The 21,826-nt window shown below is 56.2% G+C and overlaps 1 protein-coding gene across 1 annotated transcript in view; it reads left to right on the top strand.

Annotated features, from left to right (window-relative positions):
- The first annotated feature begins 830 nt into the window (after positions 1–830).
- The window catches only part of LOC104378338 (receptor-type tyrosine-protein phosphatase V-like), a 35,012-nt gene continuing 14,016 nt past the window's right edge, over positions 831–21,826 (top strand). The window contains 23 exon segments of the mRNA XM_086630317.1: positions 831–896; positions 2,009–2,072; positions 4,814–5,080; positions 6,087–6,356; positions 6,931–7,197; positions 8,804–9,076; positions 9,736–9,996; positions 10,585–10,857; positions 11,322–11,591; positions 12,166–12,435; positions 12,888–13,160; positions 13,461–13,733; positions 14,205–14,474; positions 14,861–15,133; positions 15,902–16,174; positions 16,699–16,971; positions 17,853–18,122; positions 18,579–18,857; positions 19,082–19,216; positions 19,323–19,533; positions 21,369–21,436; positions 21,610–21,693; positions 21,696–21,735. Of these exon segments, the coding sequence (XP_086486443.1) occupies positions 831–896; positions 2,009–2,072; positions 4,814–5,080; positions 6,087–6,356; positions 6,931–7,197; positions 8,804–9,076; positions 9,736–9,996; positions 10,585–10,857; positions 11,322–11,591; positions 12,166–12,435; positions 12,888–13,160; positions 13,461–13,733; positions 14,205–14,474; positions 14,861–15,133; positions 15,902–16,174; positions 16,699–16,971; positions 17,853–18,122; positions 18,579–18,857; positions 19,082–19,216; positions 19,323–19,533; positions 21,369–21,436; positions 21,610–21,693; positions 21,696–21,735 (5,003 nt within the window).

Here is a 21,826-nt window from a genome sequence, read left to right as displayed (position 1 = left end):
GCACAGAAACTTCTCGCGATGCGCACACCCGCCCCCCGGCTCCGATCTGCCTGCCCCGGTGCCGTAGAGGCACACATCTCCTTCCTCACCCAGCACGACTAAACCTCCCGTTCCCCATCGAAACGCCGTGCAGAAATTCACGCATACGGAGCTAAAGGGTGCGCGAACGTGCCAGGCAGACAGCGCAAGCTGCGCAGCACCCTGGCTCCGCGCTTCTGGCAACGTTCCCTTCGGCATCTGAGCCCAGCTGCCGGCGGCTGCGGGCCGCCCTCCCTCCCCTTGCTGGGGGCTGGGTTGGGCACTCCCTTCCAGCTTCCAGCCGCCATCTGTCCTGTCCTGTCCTGTCTCCTCCCCTCGCAGCACCAACTCCCACAGCTCTGCAGAACTCGCTTCTAATGGCCAGGCTCGGCTCCAGTCGTGCAGAGACCCCGCCACAGCGAGAGCCCCCCCCCCCCCCGCCAGCAGCTCCCCGGCCGCCCCGCGCACACGCTCGCACCAGGACGGCCGCGGAGCTACCGCAGAGGGACGCAGATCCGCGGGAACAATAGCGAGCGCACACAGCGAGAGGCACACAAGCGCACTGGACTTCTCCCAGCCCGGAGGCGAGCTCTGCTCCTGCCCAAGGACAGCTGGCAAGGCTAACGTGCAACGCGCTGGCACGCAACACCCGTCCCCACTGATGTCATCGTGTCACCCGCGCTCCGAAAGCATGTGGGGACGCAGCCCCTCGCTGCCATGGGAGAAGGGGCTGGCTGGGGACAGCCGTTGCTAAAAAGCTACCCCCCCCCACCAACTTGTCATCCCTCTAATCTGCAGCCACCCCGGTCCCAATGAGAGCACTGCTGCGGCCGCTGCTTGTCCTGTGGGTGCTGCAGCTCCTGGGAGCCCTGGCAGAGGTAAGCCCTTGTCTCTTCAACCCCTCGTTTGCCCATGCAGGCTCTTGAAGCTAAACTCGCTGGCAGCAAGGAGCTTTACATAGTCCTACTCCACTGAGGAATGACGGCATATTTCTGGGCTGCCTCTCCAGCCGTGCAGCTGTACCAAATTAGCGACGTTTGCAATTACAAGCTGGCTCTTTCCTCCACTTCCCCGCCCCTCCTCCCCGCCGTGCTCTCTTTTTCCAGCGTTGGGGATCCGTGCGTGTTGTTGCTGCCATGGCTGCACAGCTCCTCGCCCCAGGAATTGGCTCTTCCCAGAGGTCTGGAGCTCCTTCGCTCCCCTCTCTGCATGCACACTCCGAAAAGCCCTGCAGTTGGTGGGGGAGCCAGAAACGAGTCAGCCAGTAGAGCCAGGGGGGAAATAACTAACGAAAGATGATTGCTCCTCTGTGGCTTGTTGCGGGACAGAGTGGGCAGAGATACTTCCTTTAATGTGGAGGGAACTAGCCTCAACCTAAGCAGGGCACACCCTGCTTGCTAGCAGACTGTGGGGAGACGTGTCCCATGAGTGTGCTCAGCAGCCGCTGCAATGTGGAGGGTGCTGAATGCTCTGGAGCTCTCAGGCGGAGCTCTTGCTTTGCTGCCAGTGGAGGATGGCAGCTGGGCTGAGGTCTGGGTCCTTCCGTCCTTCCCCCCATGATTTTGTGCAACAAGGGAGCCTGTAAAGGGAATGAGACCACCAGGACCTGTCCAGAGCTCCCTCCCCACATCTCCTCCTTGTGCTCTGGCTGTTTTCATGGGATGTCTTTCTCTGTAGGCATGGCCCAATGTTGGTCTCTAGTCCCAGGACCCATGCAAGACCCATGCAAAAAGCCAGGGCAGCCCACAAGCTGTATCCGCTGTCTTCCTCCCTGCCTTGGCTAGGGGAGGGCAATGTGAGCAGTGACTTGGACTCTCCTGGGAAAAGAGGTCACAGTCCCCAGAGGATTGCAGCCCCCAGATGCCGTGGCTGGGTTGGGACTTCTGCCTGGCCAGCCTGATCCCTGGCCTGGCACAGGGCGCCTCTTCCAGGTGTTGGTCTCAGCTCAGACTCACCTTGCCCGTCTCACCCGTCACCTTCAATCCCCCAGGACGAGGGATGCAACCGGACAGCACAGGCAGGGCTGGAGGTACAGGATGCACCCAGTGATAGAGGTAAGTCAAAGCAGAGGTCCTCAGGCTGCGGAGGGTGGTTTTGGTGCCCGGGAGCAGTGAGATGAGCAGAAGTGCTGGGCCAGGACGCTTGGAGTTAAGAGTAGCTTTGTAAATAGTCTGCTTTTGACTTACTGTGGGCTGTGGGTCATGACCAGGGAAGAGGAGGGAGACAGCCTCATCCTCATCCAGCAGCCAGTCTCATGGGGGGGGGGCAGTGTGAGAGATGGATAAGGCTCCAAGCCCTCACCGTCCCACAAGAGCATTGAGTGGGCTCAGCAGCGGCACAGCCATGGGAGCCCTGCACGGAGCCCCTGAGGCTGGCTGGGCAGGATTGTGCTCCATGAGGCAGCCCCGTGGCTGTGCTGAGCTGCCTGGGGAGTGGCACAGCCACACTCGCCTGCAGCCAGCAAGTGCTGCTGTGTGCTCAGAGCTGGCGCGGTGCCCATGCGGCACTGGCCTGTGCCAGTGAAAAACTCTCCCAGAGGATCTGCAAGGCACCGGTCAGGGCACGGGGTGCATCTGGATGTGGCTGTCTGTGATGTGCTTAGTGGAGCTTATCTATGGGGATGTGAGCAGCATCGTGATCATGGGCCTCAGGGCTGAAGGATGCCTCTGGCCTGTTTAGGTATTAGTACATTTGTACTGCAGAGGTGAAGAAGGTGATTGTCAAGTGACAGATGGAAGCAGGCAATACAGTCTGTTGGACACCTGAAAGAAGCATGCAAATATGGGTGGAGAACTCATGCATTCATGAGATAAGAAAGAGCCCACAGTGAAAAACCATCCTTGCTTTAACTCCATGCAGGGCACAATTCCGCCGGCTATCTTTATGAGATTAGCCTTGCCCTGTTCTCCTTAAGCTGCTGAAACTGGGTCTCTTGCTGACAGAGCAGAGCTCTGTTGGGGAGCCCAGGGCAGCTGGCTCAGGTATAGGCACCTACTTGTGGACGCCCAACTACATTCAGATAACTCTTCCTGAGCAGTCTGTTCCCAAATCTGCACTTGAACTGCTCAGGAGTGACACTGAGAAGGCCTTTTCCAGTGGGACTATGTCCTCCGTTGTTGTGTTCATCTAACTTCCCCAATTCCCTTTATATTCATCTGCTGAGTGAAGGTCTCAGCCATGGCAGCAGGCTCCAAACAACAGCATTGCATGAGAAAGAAGTTACGTGTACTTCTGAAACTGTCCAGCTTATGGGAAGGCCATGCACAACAGCTGAGCCAAAGGTGCCCCTGCCCGTGAGGCTGGGCCCCACCACTGCTCCTCTTTGCGGTGTAAAGGCAGCCTCAGGCAGACCTCTGAGGCAATAGTTGTGCTTGTTTAAAGCTTTCTTGCCCTGCCAGATCTACGTCAGCCTGTTACACATGTTGCATGCCATAATTTTAAGTGCTAATTATACACAAGTGTCTCATTAGCACTAAAGCTGCCCTGGTGTTTCCCAAAGGCTGAAAGCAAGAGGGAGCTCATCATTCACAGCGAGGCTGGTGATGGGGAGTGCGTGGACGATCTGCTGGTGGAGGCATGGGGAGGCAGAGATGGAGCCTGCAAGGGTCATGTTGCCGGCTTGGTCCCAACAGACAGGCTCTGTCTGGCTCCTGTTTGTGTAGGCGGTTCCCGAAGCAACTCTCAAGGGCAGGGTTCAATACAGTTTTGGCCACTGACCCACCAATTAGGCAAAGCCCCGTACACCAGCCACTTCCTTGTCCCCAGATGCTCTCCATCTGGATCCACAGCAGTGGCCCTGCAGCTGCAGCGTGCTGACCTTGCTGCTGCAGCAATGCCAAGGCAGCAACACCCTCAGCAAGGGGCTGTGCAATTCTGGCCCTGCGTTTCCTCCACATACGCAGCATCCTGCTCTTCCCATGTTATCTCTGAACTGAGTAGGGCAGAGCGCAGCAAGGCACCAGCCACCTGGGTGGCACAGCTGGACCTTGAATGCCATGCACTGGTGTCTCCCTCTGGACTGTGGTCCATGCAGGAGAAGCCCTGGGCCAGTCAATCCCCAGCAGTGAGTCTGGTTTACTTGGGTGCTACAGGGACCCAGACTGATTTTTTGACTCTCCCAGTCCAGGTTCAGTTCAACTCCATCTCAGTAGAGGATAGGTTGAGGTCCTAAGGCAGGAACATCCCCTGCCCCATCCCCAGCACCCTCTCTCCTCCATCCTGGTGACAGAACTGGGGAATCAGAGCTCAAATCCCTCCAAAGCGGCCTTTACTCTCTCCTTTGTCAGAGCCCACACAAAGACTGAGACTGTTGCAGGGAGCTTAACAGCCCCACTGCCATATGCAGCCCCACTGCATCCTGCTCCCTCACTGGCCTTGTCTTGCCTCTGCACTTTGGAGCCCTTCACCATCTTTTAAGAGATCCACACCAACCAAGGAAACACTATAAGGTGTAATATAATAAGCAATGGATTATACCCAGTCAAGGCAACTTTTCTGCCATAAACTGGGGGCTGTCTGGGAAAAGCATGGGATGGCCTGAATCCTTCTGGTCTTTCTAGTATAGAAAGTGCCTTTGATCCTACTCTGTGGTGTTTTCTGAACCTTCCTGTGTTTTTCAAAGGCTGTTCAGAGCCTTTGGGGTTGAGGGCCCTGATCGTGGCAGGGCAACACCCATGGTGGTGGCCTGGGCTAAGGTGTGCAGCAAGGGTGGGTGGGCTGGGGAGCCTGGCCCTGCATGCTGGCCACCCAGGAGCACCACAGCTCTCTGTTGAGGGTTTTGGCTTTGCCTCTGCAGGGCCCCTCCTGAACCTCAGAGTGAGTGACCATGGTCGGTCAGACTCTCTCTTTCTGTCCTGGGATAAGCCGGAGCGGGGCGCCGAGAGATATTCGCTCACCCTTTCCTCCCTGGGATCGGGCACGCTGCTGCAGAATGGATCTGCTGGAACCAACATCACCAGCTTCTGGTTCCACGGGCTGACTCCTGGCATGCGCTACAAGATTGAGGTGACAGCCACGCTTGCCTGCATGGAGACCACCAGCCAGATGGTCACAGCACAGACAAGTAAGGATTTCCTTGGGGACTGCAGAGTCAAAGGGTCTCAGTGCTCCTACCAGTGATCGTCACACTGCTTTGGAGGGTGTGAAGTACAGGTCTTTGAGTCCATGGGGAGGTCGGGTCTTCTATCACTTCCAGAAGGATTAGGGTCCTTACCTGGTCCCCAGGGCCCCAGAGGTCATTCCTTCATCCATGTGGAAGGAGGGTCGGTGTCTCCTGCATTTCGCATGGGTGGGGTTCAGGCTGTATCTTCTGCTGGGGTAATGATGGACCAAACTATGATATGGAATGCAAAGAGCTGAGGGTTGGAAAAAGTCATGCCTAGAGCTCCAGGAAGCGCTACAAGAAAGTAGCATCTGCTCCACGATTTTAGCACATCTCTGTCAATCACTGGCTCACCCACTGAGTCTTGCTCTATGCCCTCCCTGTCTGATGCCAGGGACTGGGGGAAGCAGACGGGCCTGGTAAACCCACAGCTCAGGTGAGGATGGCAGCCCTTGCTTGCATTTCTCCAGAAGATCCTTGGGTAAATCAGTGCAGGTGAAGGTGGAAAACCTGGAAAAGGAGAGTAGAACTGGAGGGAGGCCGGCCAGCAGAAGGGATGGTGTCAGACAGCAGTGGTGGATGCAGGGAGCAGGGTTGGTACTCACGGGATGGCAGGTGACAAGACCCATAGGGCCAGCGGAACAGAGAACCTGGCAGCAGGTGAGCTTACAGGTAAGTGCTGATGGCTTCACCTTGTTCAGCGCACACCTATTGTGTGGTCCCTGACTGAGTCTCCCTGCCCAGTTCAGAGTGACTGTGCAAGACTGATCCAAAGGGGATGGTGCCGCCCACACAACCTGTGGGAGACTGTGGGGCTGGCAGAGAGCTGATGGAGCTGTGCTTGGGGCACGGGGTCCCATGGAGCTGGCTGGCAGGACCTCACCAGTCTCACCAGCCCTTGAGCACCCTGGCAGGTCAGGCATCGCAATGCAACCAGCCAACACCGTGTGTGCCATGTCCGATGCAGGTCCTTCACCTGTCCGCAACCTGAGCCTGAGCAGCAACGGGAGCTCTGCGGTACTTCACGCCTCCTGGGTGCATGCCCACGGGCAGCGAGACGGCTACCGTCTTGCCCTCTACCACAGTGACTCCCAGAAGCTTGTGAGAAATGCGTCCATCCTGCCAGACACCTCCACATTCCTGTTTGACGGGTTGCTGGCTGGCAGTGGGTACGCCTTGAAGGTCACCACACTGGCTGGATCCAGCCAGGCGAGCACCAGTACCCACCAGTGGACAGGTAGGGAGTGATGGGTGTGCCTGCCCAAGAGGGAAGGGATGAGAGAAAGGGTTTGGCAGGAGGGGTGCCAGCTGGGCTGGTGGAGAGGTGGAGGAGGTCTCCAGGCTCAGGATGGGGAGTTTGTGGAGGATGGAAAACAGCTGGGATTTTTTCACATCTCTGCTGTGAGCCCACTGTGCTTGGTCAAGGTGACAACCTTGCCCCTTGGTCCTGCCTTGCAGGACCTGCAGCTTGGATTTTTGTGCTCCATGTCCCTATGGGAAAAGGGCAGTCAGTGGATGCTGGGAAAAGGTTTTGGCTGGTGGAAGCTGCAGAAATGTTGCATTACCCAGGCTGCCACCCCCTCTGCCCTGCAGCCTGAAAGAGCCTGACAGTGTGGAGGAACCTCACAAGCCCCTCAGCCTGCCTGAAAAGGGACATGTGAGAGACATCCCTCAGCAGACCCCTGCCAGGCCTTCAACCCCTATGCCAGCATAGAGAGCAGCTGTGGGTGTAGGAGATCCTGGGAGAGAGGAAGGTCCAGGGATCCCCAGCCCCAGTGGTGAACCTCACTGCTTCCTGCTTTTCTCCTCAGCTCCCTCCATCCCCACCCAGCTGAGGCTCAGCCCCAACTCCAGCACCAGCCTCGTCGCCTCCTGGGCGGGTGCTGGGGGAGCCACGTGGCTCCACCTCACGCTCCACAACCTCCTCACCCAGACGGTGACCACAACGCTGTCAGCCAGGAGGGGCCTCACCAGCTACACCTTCCAGCATCTCCACCCTGGCACCCAGTACTGGCTGGGGCTGAGCGCCACGGCTGGGCCCTACACGGTGGGGGGACCCAATGCCACTGCTTGGACATGTGAGTACAATGTCCGGGGACGGGGCCCCCTTGGTGGCCCTGACTTTCTCCCTGCCTATGATCCAGTCTCTGAATGTAAAGGTCTTCTGCCAGAGCCTTGGGTGCAGAGGACAATTCTTCTGCTTGGACCTGCCTGAAAGCCGCTCCAGGACCTGGCTCTGGGGCACTGTGATAGTGCAGCCAGTGAGTACACTGGGCAGGTGAATTCCCAGTACCGACCTGCTTCTCCCTGGGGTGCAGTGGGATCAGCCAGTGGCCTCTGCCTGAGGAGGAGGATGGAAGGGCAGCGGATCTCACTGGTGTTTGGTGCAGCTGCAGCTGAGCTCTCACGTGCCTCGGGGCTATCCAGGGGCAGCAGAGAAAACAGAGGGAAGGGGACAGCAGTTTAGCTGGTTTGAACTGGAGGTTCCTGGAAGGAAATGGAACTTTGGTCCCCTTTGACTGCTGTCAAGGGTATATTTTGGTAGCATCTAATTTTGGTAGCTTTCTGGTGGATGTCTCTAATGTGCCAGGTGCTGTGCGACCATAGCCAAGGAAGCCAGTCTCTGGCAGGTCGAGAAGTTGATGGTAGCGCTCCCAGACCCCAGCTTAGTTGCACCATTCAACCCACCTTCCTCCACCTTCTGGCCTCCTGCTGGCAAGGACCCTGACAGCAGGTGCCTGCCACCACCACGGTCCTGGTTTTCTGCCAACACCATCTCTGTAACAGTGCGAACAGTTCTGACTCTGGACTTGCTCTCCCAGAGGTTCCCAGGAAAACCGGGGGGAAATGGAGAAGGCAAACCTAGCCTCCAGCACAGAGTGTGACTTGTGCTGAACACCAAGAAAGCGTTGGCCCTCTCTAGTGAAGAGCAACAAATTATGGAGGTGCCAAGCTGCAGACTCAGGGCTGTTGTGGCCAGTGACCCGTCCTGTCCCTGGGCAGACAGCGGTCAGGTGTACGCTGGAAGGACCTGGGTGCCACCGGGTGACAAGCCTCCAGCTCTTTCCTGCTCCACCTGCCGGTCCAGGAAGCTGGACCCTGCTCACTACTGACTCTGCAGCTGGGGTTTTGGAAGACCTCCACACCCCCAGCTGGTTTGATTCTGCCACGAAATGAGTGTGACTCCATCCCAAACAGAAACGTCTGTGGCTCTGACCTAACTGAACAAATGTCCCTGGTGCCAGACGCATGAGCCAGGGGCATCTGGCCAGGAGTTTGGTCCAGGCCAGTTCCTGGGAATATCAGCAAGCTCATAATGGGACATGAATGGAGAGGAGGAGACTTTTAGGAACTTCCCAGCAGGGCTCCCAGATTTGTCTGGGCTCTGCTAGACCAAGAATGGTTATGCTGGGGAATGGACTCCAAAAGGATGTCTAAGGCTGGATGTAACCTTGCAGATAAGGAAGCAGGGAATGAGGCTCTAGGGGTGGATGGGGAGATCTTACAGTGTCGCATGGCATCTGCTCCCATGGCAGCCTGTCCCCTTTGACTGAGTAGGGCAGGACAGGATTGCTGGTGTACCCAGCACCTTAGTACTGACAGTCCTGAATTACAGTAAAGACAGTGAGCCCTGGGGTGGGGGTCTAGAGCACCCCGTAATGCTGATGTCCCCTTCCCTTACAGACCCCCTGAGCCCTGGCAATGTGACCCTGAGCAGCGCAGAGGAGCAGAGCTCCTTGCAGGCTTGCTGGAGCACCCCGGCAGGAGAGAGACAATTCTACCTGGTGACACTGCAGGAGGGAGAGGACGGTGCTCCAGCAAGGAACATCTCTGTTGACGGAGACAACAGTCATGTCACCTTCCACGGGCTGAGCCCCGGGACGCAATACTCTGCCCAGGTGACAGCGGTGGCTGGGCCTTATCGGGCATCAGCCCACAGCACAGCAGCCTGGACAGGTAAGCAGAAAGCCCAAGCGTGTCCGTTCACGGCCATTTCTGCCGTCTGATGGAGGGGCTGGTGCCTGGGGGGAGGCTGGTGGGATGGGGTGGGGGGTTGCAGCACAGGCAGAGATGGGGCTGTGCAGTGCAGTGGCACCTGATCTCAAGGGCAGACTAGGGGTCAGAGCGGCAAAATCTGCTGCCCCACAGCTCCTTGTGAGGGTGGACTCGGAGGTCCTTGGCAGACTTGTGCCGGGTAATGTCAGGCACAAATCAAGACCAGACTCTACTCAGTAACCTTTGGACTCAGTGTTTGGCAGGCTTCAAGACATCTTCCCCTCCCTGTGCTCACAGCAGCTGGTTCAGTGGGTAGTGACTACCAGTCCTCCCAGAGCAGCATCTTGCTGTGCCCAGTCCCTCCTAGGCAACTCGTGGAGCCACAGTTGATGCTCAGGCAGCCACCCCATAGCTGCCACCCTGGGAAGGAAGGACTGGAGCCTTAAACAGTCTTGGGGAGCACTCATCCAGCCTTTGGCACTGAGAGCAGTTGAAGGCTTTCCCTGCAACCCTGGCTGCCCGTGTTTGGTGGAGGGAAAGCTGCAGGGAGTTGCGAGAGCGGTCTGGCTGCCTGATGCGCTGGTCCATATGTGCATGATCCCCATCCTCATCCCTTGCAGAGCCGCTAGCACCATCTGGAGTGAGTCTGTCCAGCCAGGGGAGCCCCTACAGCCTAGTAGCGAGCTGGGAGAAGGCAACAGGAGAGGGCTACGTGCTGGCCCTCAGCACTGTGGACCACCCTGTGAAGAACAGCTCGCTGCTCAGAGGTGTCACCAACTTCACCTACACGGGCCTCCACCCTGGGACTCTCTACATCTTTGAGGTCAGCACCGTGGCTGGCCCCTACACATCTGCAACCCGGCGCATCACCAACTGGACATGTGAGTGCCACAGCCCTCACTGCAGCCAGGCCCAGGGTTCCCACTGGATCCTGCCCTTCCCCACAATGTCGTGCCTTGGGGCATGTGATCGCGTGGGTCTTCTGCAGCTTCACGCAATAAAGGGCAAAAGGCTCAGGAGGAAGGCAGAGGTGCTCCTATATGTGCCTGACCCTGATCTGTATCCCAGCTGCCCAGCACAAGGGTTGGCAGAGCCCAGTAGCCCAGTGCCCTCCTCCTCCCCTGGGCCACCCTCCTGTGGTGGGTGTATCAGTGATCAGGCTGCATCTGAACCACCTCTCCACCACCCTGGTCCAGACCATCCCATCCACCACCTCCTCCAGCACCAGAGCAGTCATCTCTTACCGTGCCAGTTTGAACTTTATGCTGGCCCAGTCCCTGCCAAACTGGTGTGTGGGTGTCAGCAGAGGGGAAGGTGGCCTGCTCAGATTGTACAGGTGGCCAGAGCACCTAGATGTGGGTTTTCCCAGGGGAGGGGCTGCAGCCTCAGCACATTTGGGGTTGCACTGCACTTCTGCCAGGTGATCCCAGTCCAGGTGCATCTGCGACTCTAGACCTTACCTTTCCTAGATCCTTTGCCCCCAGAGCAGCTGACCCTCAGCAACCAGGGCCACAGCACCTCTCTGCAAGCCTTCTGGAGAGCAGCTCCAACTGGCAGCACTGGCTACACAGGCACCCTCTGGGAAACCAAGTCCCAGGAACAAGTCAGGAACGTGACTGTGGGGAGCAACTGGACAAACATCATCTTTGAGGACCTGGTCCCTGGGCGACAGTATACACTGGACATGGCTTCTATGGCTGGACCTTATAGATCCCCTGTGCAGTCAGCCACAGACTGGACATGTGAGTGTGTTACCTCTACCTCAACCCTACTGCAACCATGACCTGGCCAATGAGATTGGAAAGCTCATGGCATGAAGGCAAGGCAGAGTGTGGACCATGTATGGGGAGTGGGGGAAACCAGGGACAGGGATGCATAGACGAACAAAGTGTGGAAGGACAACCAGAGCCACATTCAGCCAGGTTGGAAGTAAAAGGGTCTTCAGTGCAGGAGAAACCAATCACTGAGTGAAAAACATTTCCAAATGTCACCCAGCAGGACAGGTGGGGACCTGCTCCCGTGTTTGTTGTGGAGCAGAAGCTCAGGCTGTTCTGGGGTTTGATATGCCAGGGCTGATTTCTGACCTGAGCCCACCAGGCGCAGGCGGTGGAGAGTGCCCAGGACAAGTGAGTGCAGGCCCTCACTCCACACCATGGCCACTCCACCAGAACTGCCTCTCACCATCTGGATGTCTCTCCTCTCTCAGACCCCCTGGCTCCGGCTGGCGTGACCCTGACCAACACTCGATGCCCACAGGGACTCTCTGCCTTCTGGGATAAGGCTGCTGGCGATGTGGACCAGTTCCACCTCCAGCTCTACAGCAAGAGCCATCCAGTGCAGAGGAACATCTCGGTGGGACCAAACACCCACAACTTCACATTCCTGGGGCTGTCCCCTGGCATTCAGTACTTCCTGAAGGTGACTGTCCTTGCTGGCCCATACAGATCTTCATCACACTTTGCCACCGAGTGGACATGTGAGTGAGAAGTGTCCCCAGCCTCCTGCAGGGATGGGGCATCCTGGCACTGCCTGCAAGACTGGCAGTGACATGGATGTGTCTGGGCAGAGGGAGGGCTCTGATGAGACCTGTATGCTCCCTGCCCCTGGGTATCAGAGCATGTGTTGTGAGTTAGGTGCTGTGTGCTTGCTTCTGGGGCCCAAAAGACCCTTTTCCCCAGTTCAGGTTTTCCCCAGTCAAGCTAAGCCTTCTGCCTAGACCACTTGTGATCATAAGGCTAGCCTGGGACTGGTGGGACAGGGATGTAAAAAGGGAAGCACAGAGACCCGTCTGGACTTGCTGCTCCCTGTCCATGGAGCAGAGCAGCCCACTGGAGAGCTGAGTGCTCTCTTCTCAGTACAGCACCTGCCTGCTAGCAGCGCCTTGGTGTCTGGGATGGGCAACTTGCATGTTCCCCAGGACAACAGGATTGTTGTCAGTCAGCTGCCACCACTTCTCCTTTAGCCCTGTGCAGAGGTGCAGGCTGTGTTCTGGTTTCTCCAGTTGCTTTCCTCCACCATCTCATGGATCTCCATGCTGTGTTTCCCCCTAGATCCACTGTCTCTGGCCAACGTGAGTGTACAGCCTGGCCAGATTCCCCAGGAGCTACATGTGAGCTGGGTGGAGTCAGGCGGTGGCAGAGACCACTTGCTACAGCTCTCAGTGGCAGAGTCCCTGTCCATTATCAGGAATGTGTCCGTCCCCCGTGGAGTCACCCAGCTTGACCTGGAGGGGCTGGTGCCAGGGTCCCGGTACCGTGTGGAGATCATTTCTCATGCTGGGCCTCATCGTGCCACCTCTCAGACTGCCATTGGCTACACTGGTAGGAATGTAGCTCCTCTGTGTCTGTCCCCGTCCCTGGTAACCAGCCTGGCTCTGGCCTGCTGAGGGTCTGGGGACCAAGAGGGGGATTCCAGGGTTGTCCTGCAGGAGAACTCAGAGACCATGTCCCTGCAACCCTACTGGTGCCTGTCTCCTACTCAGAGTGCTGGCTCTCTTGTTGGGACCTTCACTCATCCTGAGCCCAGTAGCTCAATGGGGCATGCTGTGAGCCTGCCCCAGTACTTTGGGACAAGAGGGTCTTGGGCCATGATGGTGATACGCCGTTACCACTTGGGACGTAGGGAGCAGCTTTGATCTGGGAACAACCCGCTGCTCCCAGCAGTCTTTAGACAGCATGTTAGATCCTCCTGCAGCTCCCAGCTTCATTCCCAAACCAGAGTCAGTCCTGAGCATCCCAGGTTTATCCCTTGTAACACTGTTTCTCTCCCATAGTCCCACTACCACCTCGTTCCCTGTTGGCAAGTCCTGTCAGCACTGCCTGGGCTCTGACTGTGCAGTGGGACACCCCTCCGGGGCAGAGGGATGGATACCTGCTCAGCATGAACGAGGAGGGCTTTTCTTCACCAGTGAGGAACCTGGAAGCAGGGAAAGACAGCACCAATGTCACTCTGACACAACTGGCACCAGGAACTTGCTATGTTGTTGGGATGTGGGCAGTAGCTGGTCCCTACCGCTCCCTCCGCAAGAACGTCACTGGCTGCACAGGTGAGATCTGTACCAGCCACAGATGACCTGGGTGGGAGCACTGCAAGGAGCTCCAGAATGGGAGAGGGATCAATGTTGTCACCCAGGAAGAGGAGAGGAGGGCACCCTGGCCTGGTTCCCAATGATGCTGGCCTGCAGTCATCTCCTGCCTCATGCAGCCTTGTACCGCCTGGGCACAGAGAGCTTGTTGGCTGTTTGCTGCTGGCTGCCTGGGGAAAGCAAGACTGCTCCCTGGAGATGGCTGCATTTTCAGAACCAGATCTTTTTCTCTCTGACTCATGTGTCTGTCTTTCCTCACAGTTCCTGCTGCACCAACAAACCTGAGCCTTACCAACCTAGGCAGCTCCTCAGAACTTTACACGTGCTGGAATAAGCCCCCTGGCAGGAGAGACCACTACCGCGTCATTCTGTATAGTCTCAGCGCCCAGAGCAGGAAGCGGGTCCAGACCTTGAGTCCAGATGCGCAGAACATCACCTGGACTCACTTGGAGGAAGGCAGCAGGTTTGCTGTGCAGGTCACTGCTGTGAAAGGCTCGTTTGAAGCCTCCTCCAAGAATGTCACTCAATGGACACGTGAGTCTGATGGGTTGGGTTGGACACAGCACTCCACTGTGCCCCAGAGCCTCCATCTGAGCATTGCAGAGCACCCGCCACCACCTTCCCCATCCCAAACCATCCTCGCTGTGCCCCTAGCTTCCACATAGTTGTCCCACCTTTCTGCTCATTGTCCTCACTCCTCCCCTGACACAGAGCCAATTCCCCCTACGCACCTCAAAGGCTCTGGGTACCTCTTCCGCCATGTCCAGCCGTAAGCCCTGGGGTTATTATGCTTAGACCCACATGCACTGTCTGCCCATTTGTCCCCATGCTTCTCTCTGGGATAGTCTCTGGTGGCCACCCTGCTCAGCGCCCAGTGGGAGCTGGGGGCTGAAGTCCAGCCCATGGCACTGCCAGAGCAAGAGGAGCCACCGGGCAAAGCAGCCGGCTCATAGCACCGAGCAGCGGTGGCAGGCAGGGGCTCACTGTCTCCCTGTTGCTTTCCAGACCCCTTGGCCCCTGCCAGCCTTGCCCTGGGCAGCCCCTCTGCCTCCACGCTGCTGGCCTCCTGGGCAGCAGTGAGGCGAGGAGCAGAAGGCTACATGGTGGATGTCTATGACACAACCTCCAGCAGTCATGTCAGGCGCGTGGTGCTGGGCAGGGATGCCGAGAGTCATACCTTCAGAAACCTGAGCCCTGGCACCCGCTACAGCGTGGCAGTGAGGGCCACAGCTGGGCCCTTCCACACCAGCACCCCCAACTTCACCCACTGCACACGTGAGTATGATGCTTTCCTTGCAGCCAGATGTCTTTTGCCAGATCTCCCCCTTCCCGGTTTCTATCAGAGGCTATACTGGCGTAGCCAGATCCTGCCTTCTTCTCCCACCCATGCAAGTGCCCAGTGCTCATGCCCTGCTGGATACAGCATGAGGAGTCTGTGCATGACCCCCGTGGCCTGGCCCAGGTAGCCATCCACAGGCTCAGGCAGCACGAGGGAGGGGGTAATCCCTGGAGGCAGATGCTGCAGTCAAAGGCAAAGCCAGCCCTCAGGACCTTGCAGGGCTGACCCACCTCCCACAGCGTAGGCTTGGCACAGACATGGAGCATCTTCATTCTCTCAGCCTGAATATGGCTCCTGGCAGTGACTCGTGTTTTGTCCCCAGGCCCACTGCCCCCGGCCACCGTGCACTGGCTGATCACGGGGCACCCTGACAGGCTGAGTGCGTCTTGGGGAGCCGCAGCTGGGGGGCGAGATGGCTACGCACTGACCCTGTACTACGCGTGGCTGGGCACCGTGGTGGCTACAGCCTCACTGGGGAGAGATACCCACAACTTCACCTTCATGGACCTGACCCCAGGATACAAGTACTCCCTAGAGGCCAGTGCCGTGGCTGGACCATACCAGGCAGCAGCACCCAACATCAGTGGCTGGACACGTGAGTGCCTGGAGGAGTGTCCTCTGCAGAGGGGTGGGAGATGTTGCACCACTGGGCAGCCCTGAGGAGGGCTGGGAGGTTTACATGGGTCCTGGTGCCTTTGGAGATGTGCATATACATGCGCATGGTTGCAACACGCAGCAGTTAGTGCCATGGGCACCCTGTTTACCCTCATGGGCACATGGATGTTCAACTGACATCCCCCTGCCCAAGCTGCCCCATCTGCTTGTATGCGGGAGCGCTTGCACCCTCACTGAGTCTGCTCCAGCAGGTAGGAACCGCATTACCATAAAGGTTCATGAAATGAATCAGTGTAGTACAGGAAAAGGCTAACTCACAGTCCTTCCAGGAGAACAGGTCTTTGCTCTGGAGGTGGACTAGTTCAGCACCTCTCCCCACCTAGAAAGATTTTAGGGCTGGGCAGAGTATGGGTACTGTGCCAGCTGTGCCCAGGCAGGTGTAAAACAGCTGGGTGCTGGAGTATGTGTGTGCCTGCAGTACTGGCAGAGGCACTCCAGCTGGGCTATGAGAATGAGGATGACCTGGATGAAGAAGGATTGGCATGTGAGGAACCACAAAGGATGAGCAACATTAAAGGTGAAGTGGAATGGGGACAGAAAAGAGAAGAGTGAGGAGGAAGAGTGAGCCAGAGAGGGCCTTCATGTCCCAGCCTTCAGGGAGCATCTGTTCTGCTGCACAATGTCGTGTCAAGTGTGTTTCCTTCTGCACAATCTCTGGTCCCTAACATGAGGTCTGGTGACTCCCCAGGCCCGCTGGCCCCAGCCATCGTGCGCTTGCTGAGCACGGGGCACCCTGACAGGCTGAGTGCATCCTGGGGAGCTGCAGCTGGGGGGCGAGATGGCTACGCACTGACCCTGTACCATGTGCGACTGGGCACCGTGGCGGCTACGACCTTGCTTGGGAGAGACACCCACAACTTCACCTTCATGGGACTGGCCCCAGGAAGCAAGTATGTGCTGGAGGTGGTGTCCTTGGCAGGGCCTTACCAGACACCTGCAGGGAACGTCAGCAACTGGACATGTGAGTACCCTGTTTTGAGCGTGATTCATGCCTTGCTGGGCAGTCATGAAGGCTCATGGCAGAGGACATAGCCCTGCTGACCTTTGTGGCAGACCCCAAGCCCTGCCTGAACCCAAGGGCATGTCAGTGCTGTGGCACTAAGAAGGGCTCTGCCCACCTTCCCCATTGGCTCTACCAGCCTGGGTTAGACCAGCTGCAGCTCCAGAGGCTGTGCTTCAGAGGAGAGGCACGGAGGATGGAGCAGCAGACAGGGGCATTCACCTTCCCCTCCCCTCCAGCTAGCTGGTTGCTTCCTGCTCTCGCCCATCCCTGGGTGTCTAGTTCCAGCTGAGACAGGGCTTTCTCTACGCGAGCATGCACCACTTGAAGTTTGCAGAAGCTTCCTCCAGGCTCATGGATGCAACCATCCAGTCGAGGCAAAGTGTCCTTTCTTGTATGGTGCAACCTTCTGATGACACTGCCAAGATACCCAGGCAATGTCCTCAGACCCTTCGCTGACAACATCTCCCATCCTGTCTCTTCAGACCCCCTGGCACCCCGCAATGTGTACATGACGAACCAGGGGTATCCCAACAGGCTGAGCGCATCCTGGCAAGCCGAACCCCAAGGACAAGACAGTTACAGGCTCCTCCTGTATCACTCAGGATCAGGTATTGTGGCAGCCAACGTATCTGTTGGGAAAGGCACCAGCAAATTCATCTTTTCTGATCTGGCTCCGGGACACAAATACCTGCTGGAAGTGGTGTCTGTGGCAGGGCCCTATGCAGCCTCTGCGAGGAACATCAGCGATTGGACAAGTAAGTGGCAAGAGCTGGAGGTCCTTGCATCATACACGACGGTCAGCCTTCCCCAGCCGGGTAGGCTCAGTACCTCCAGTGGGAAGGGGCAGGGACAGGGCTGGGGCTGTTGCCTGGAGGCTGTAGGTATCACTGGAGCAATGGGATCATGGGCTGTGCAAGCCTCTGGTGGAGGGGTTAGCAGGGCAATACTGCTGCCCACAGGACAGTCTTGTAGCTGTAGTTGCTGTCTCAGGGCAGACCTCCAGCTGACAACCCTGATGCTCACACAAGCTGGCTCCTCCAGCCATGGGTGACTGAACAAAGAGCAAGGGATCCTGTGGCAACAGTGCTTCTCTGGTAGAGGACACCCACAGCTTGGGAGATCACGAGGCCTTTTAGCCAAGGGGGGACACTCTACCATCCCTGCTGCCTTTCTCCTAGGCACTCAGAAAATTCCTGGCATGAGGAATAAAGGGAGGCTGGGGTTTTTTTTTCTTTTTTTTAAGGAATGTGAAAATTGCAGATAAGCACAATAAGCCTTTTCATGTGCTTGTCCCCACAGTCCCTGCACTTTGCTTGGGGAATCCAGAGGTCTCTGCTCCCACACTCAGCCAGCCCTGGCAGCGTGCTGGGAGTCATGTGCAGGGCCCTTCAGGCAGGTCTCTAATGAAACGTGCTAATTAGCAGGAGGAAGAACCCATCTCCTCATGCTCCTCACTCTGCATGTCCTCCAGTTGCCATTTGAAAGTAATTTCTGGTAGTGGCAGCCAGCAGCGGCAGAAATCACTGAACACATAAAGTTTCCTTGCATATTACTCATCTTCTGCTTGTATCTCTACAGGATGGAAGAGAGGGTCTGACATGCCAGTAACCCTTCCCTGATGTGGTTTTCATTGTAGCCCCTTCAGTTCCCAAAAATCTCTCTGCGGTGACTGAAGGGAACAACACGATGCTCATCTCCTGGGACAGTGACTCTGGACAGCAGGACAACTGCCAACTGTGGCTGCGGGATCCCAGGAATAGCACACTACCCTGGCAGCACTCTCTCAACAGAGGGCAAGTCCAGCACCTTCTTCAGGGGCTGATACCAGGGAGGAACTACTCTGTCTCCTTGAGCTGCGTGGCTGGGCCCTACTGGAGCAGCACCAAACCCTTGGCAGTGCCCATGGGTGGGTATGCGCTGCCGTGGGAATGGGGGGAGCGCAGGCTGGAAGGGGGAGAAACACATGGCTGGCCTCAAGACTGGATCAGGCCTTGGGGGTCAACAAAAGTGTGGGAAGTCTTCATGGTGGGAGATAAGGAAAACCAGCAAGATGACTCTATGGTAGCCATCAGATCTCTAAGCTAGCCCCTTCACAGAGGTTTCCCACCATCCCATGAAGCAAAGCGGACTCTGCATTGGTCTGCTTCTCCTATAAGACATCTGCTCAGGCCCTGACCTGTTCGCCTTGTCCTGTGGCCCTTGGCACTGAAGGCTCCCCAGTTGCAGATGTCCAGCTCTGCTCCTCTCCCATTGACCTAGGGACAGGCAGCAGAGGATCATAGTGGCTCCAGGCTGACGTGTGGCCTGAGGTTGGGATTTCTCTGATCCAGTAAGTTTGGAGCCTGCTGTATCTCCTTTGCAGAGCCGAACCCGGTGAAGGATGTGCAATGCCTACCAAAGCCAAGGAGCCTTTACTTGAACTGGACCAGCTCTCCTGGAGATGTGGAGGCTTATGAGGTGGTGATAGAGAGATTCTCTGATGGACCCCCCACCTCCAAGATTGTCACGAGCATCCCTATGAGCGAGGTCAGTCTGGAGGGGCTGAGGCCAAACTCGTCGTACCGAATCATTGTGAGCGCAGTAGGCATGAACACAATGAGGAGCCAGGCTGTGACTCTGCTTTGCAACACAACAGTGGAGGGTGAGTCCCCTTCTTTCCCACAGCCTTGCCACAGACCCCAGGAGAAGACGTCCAGTGTTGCTAATTAAACCTGGGGACTGTCAGATGCCTGTGGTCCTGCACTGAACTGCAATGAGTCAGCGCTCTGGGCAGTGATGCTGGGACCAGTCAGGCTGAGCAACGTGTGGTGGGTCTGTGGGAGCAGGAACACACTAACAAGCTATGCTTGCTGGTTCCTTCTCCAGCCTTGCCTCCCCCCCTGCGAGCAGACGTCTTCCAGGTGGAGGCCAGCTCCACGGTTATCATTTCATCCGACCTGTTCAGCGAGGAGAATGGTCAGATTGAGTATTACGGTGTCATTGCTACCACTAATGATTCATGTAAGTGCCCCTGCACATCCTGATCTGCACCGGCTTCCTGGAGGGCAGCAGGTCCCCCGGATGTCACTTTGGGACTACCACTGTCACCTTGTACATTCCCCTTCAGTGCTGAGGCCCACCCAGGAAATCATGTCCAGCACATGGTATGACCACTACTATGGAACAGAGGACTCCTACCTGGCGGTGCTAATCCCCAATCCCTTCCATTCGAGCCCCAGGAGCTCCCCCGAAACCTGGCGAGTGCCAGTGGGAACAGAGGAGTGTGGCCATTCCAGGGCAATGTGCAACGGGAAGCTGAAAGCCAACGAACAGTACAGGTGAGAGATGTCAATATCCCTCCTGAGGGGAAGAGGCTGGAGGAGAAAAGAGACTGCATGTGTCCCTGCAAGGTGTCACAGCTCCCAGGATGTCACCTCACCCTTGTACTCCTCAGGCCCCCGGCAGTGGACCCCAGGGTCTGCTCCACAAAGCAGAGTTGGAGGAGAATATTAGAGAGTGTCAGTGGGCAGGGAGAGCGAGAGCAGAAATGAGAGCTGAGGCCGACAAGGGCTGCAAGTGTTGCCTTGGGAGCTGGGCAGTTGTCCACCTCCGGGTTAAGAACTAAAATGGATGCTGTTATTTGTAGGGATTTTGCTTGTAACTCAGACTCAGAGAATACAAAAATGAAACTGATTTGGAAACATTATTTCAAGTGGTGCCTACACAATTGGGGTCTCAAAGGTCAAGGGTAGCAAATGCACAGGCTAAGGTTCAGGTTCCCCATGAGACACACACACAGGTCACAATATTCATAAATTCAGAGTCTTATTTGGCAGTAAATAGAATCTAGGAACATGAAGGTACAAGCACACATATTTTGTTATCGGGTACCTTTAAAGTAGTTGGTGGTAAACCAGGTTTTCTACTACAAACAAAGAACCATATCTTTAGTCAGTCCTCTGCTAATTTAGCAGCTCACAATTTCATCAAACAGGGACCCTCTTCCCAGGCGTCCTTTGACAAAGGATTCCCCCAGAATCCGGAATGTCATCCCATTTCAATTTGAAGAAACTTACAGAAGGGGTGGCTGACTAGTGATAGCAGCTAATTCAGAGCCATCAGGCTGTCATTAGACCACCTACCATGAATCAATTGCATGTACTTAACTGTCCAGTTACTCAAGACTAGAAGATCCCTTTGCACCTCTTCACAGCTCGCTTTCCTTTCAGCTGCCCTGAAGGACATGTATCCTCAGTACACTGTGAGGGCTTCCTAGTTAATTGTTAGTAGTGATGAAAAGCAGACACCTCTGGCAGCTCATCTCCACTCCGAAAGCCAGCTCTTGTTTTCTATCTTTCAGTGAGTTACTTACCTACAAGCCCTTATCTCTCATGCCACGGCATCGGCACGCCGTTTCCAAAGAGGTCTTTGCTCTGGCAGCTGGGTCTGGGGTGCTGCCAGAGGGGTCTCACACTAGGCTCCATAAACTCTTGGCTGCTAAAGTCCAAAGCTATGTTTGAAAGCCTTAGCTAGCATTCAGGGCACAAGACAACCTGCCCTTCCAAGTTACCTGCTCAGAAAGAAGTCATCTCTGTAGGGAGCTGCGAGGCTTGGTGTGTACACTGCCGGGAGGAGGACATAGGGCAGATCTCCACAGGGAAGAGGACGCACCAGCCACTTCTGTGTGCATAAGGAAGGGTCTGGGTTGAGGCTCAGCCCTCTCAGCTGAGGTGCCCCCGTTTCAAACAGCTACCTTGGCTCAACGCTTTCAAGAAGTTCCAGTTAATGGGTTGACATGAACTAAGACAGTGACTCAACCCAGCTTGGTTTTCTCTGCTTAGTGTTGCCTTTCCCAATTTGTGTCCTAGAAGAGAACAGAAATTTACTACTTGTCTCTGCAAATAACCCTTCGGAGGAGAGCTGTTTCCCATTCGTGCTTTCTGAACATTTTCTCATGTTCTCCCAAGTACAACAAACTTGTCCAAGAGGCAGAAGAGGGAGGAAATGACATTTCACACATGCCCTAAATCCCTACCAGAAAACCAGCTTCTTCCAATACAGCGTTCAAAACAGAGGCAGCTATTGTGTTCCCTTGGGTCTCCCTGCTGCTGGCTGCATGGGTGCTGTGCTCAGTTCAGACTGCCCCTGATGGCGGGACTCTGCTTTGCCCTAGGTTCAGCATCGCTGCCTTCACCAAATACGACCCCGTAGCCCCTGCAGTGACGTTCACCATGTTCTCAGGTAAGATGGAGAATGCCATCTTCCCTACCTGGCTATGTAGGTTAGAGATAATTAACAACTGACAATGGCAAGCCAGAGGGAGATCATAGGCTGTAGCAAATACAATAAATTGAGTAAATGTAGACATTTATTCTTACTTCTGTCCATTCTGTCTCTTCTGTTCTTCTGTGCAGCTGCTGGATCTGGTAGAGACGCAACTCCACTCTCGATGCCAGTAATTGCTGGAATCCTTGTGGGATTTCTCTTGACACTTGCAGCTATTTTGCTTTGATCTACTGGAAACAGCTCAGAGCAAAGAGGTGAGGATGACCATCCCCTGCCCAGTGGTGCAGGCTGAGAAACCCAACCTTCAGTACCAGGCCAGGAGGAAGAGCAGTGAGAGGGTATAAA

The sequence above is a fragment of the Tauraco erythrolophus genome (assembly GCF_009769465.1).
Source record: "Tauraco erythrolophus isolate bTauEry1 chromosome 27 unlocalized genomic scaffold, bTauEry1.pri scaffold_49_arrow_ctg1, whole genome shotgun sequence".
NCBI classification, from domain to species: Eukaryota; Metazoa; Chordata; class Aves; order Musophagiformes; family Musophagidae; genus Tauraco; species Tauraco erythrolophus.
This window is presented reverse-complemented; position numbering and strand designations above follow the sequence as displayed.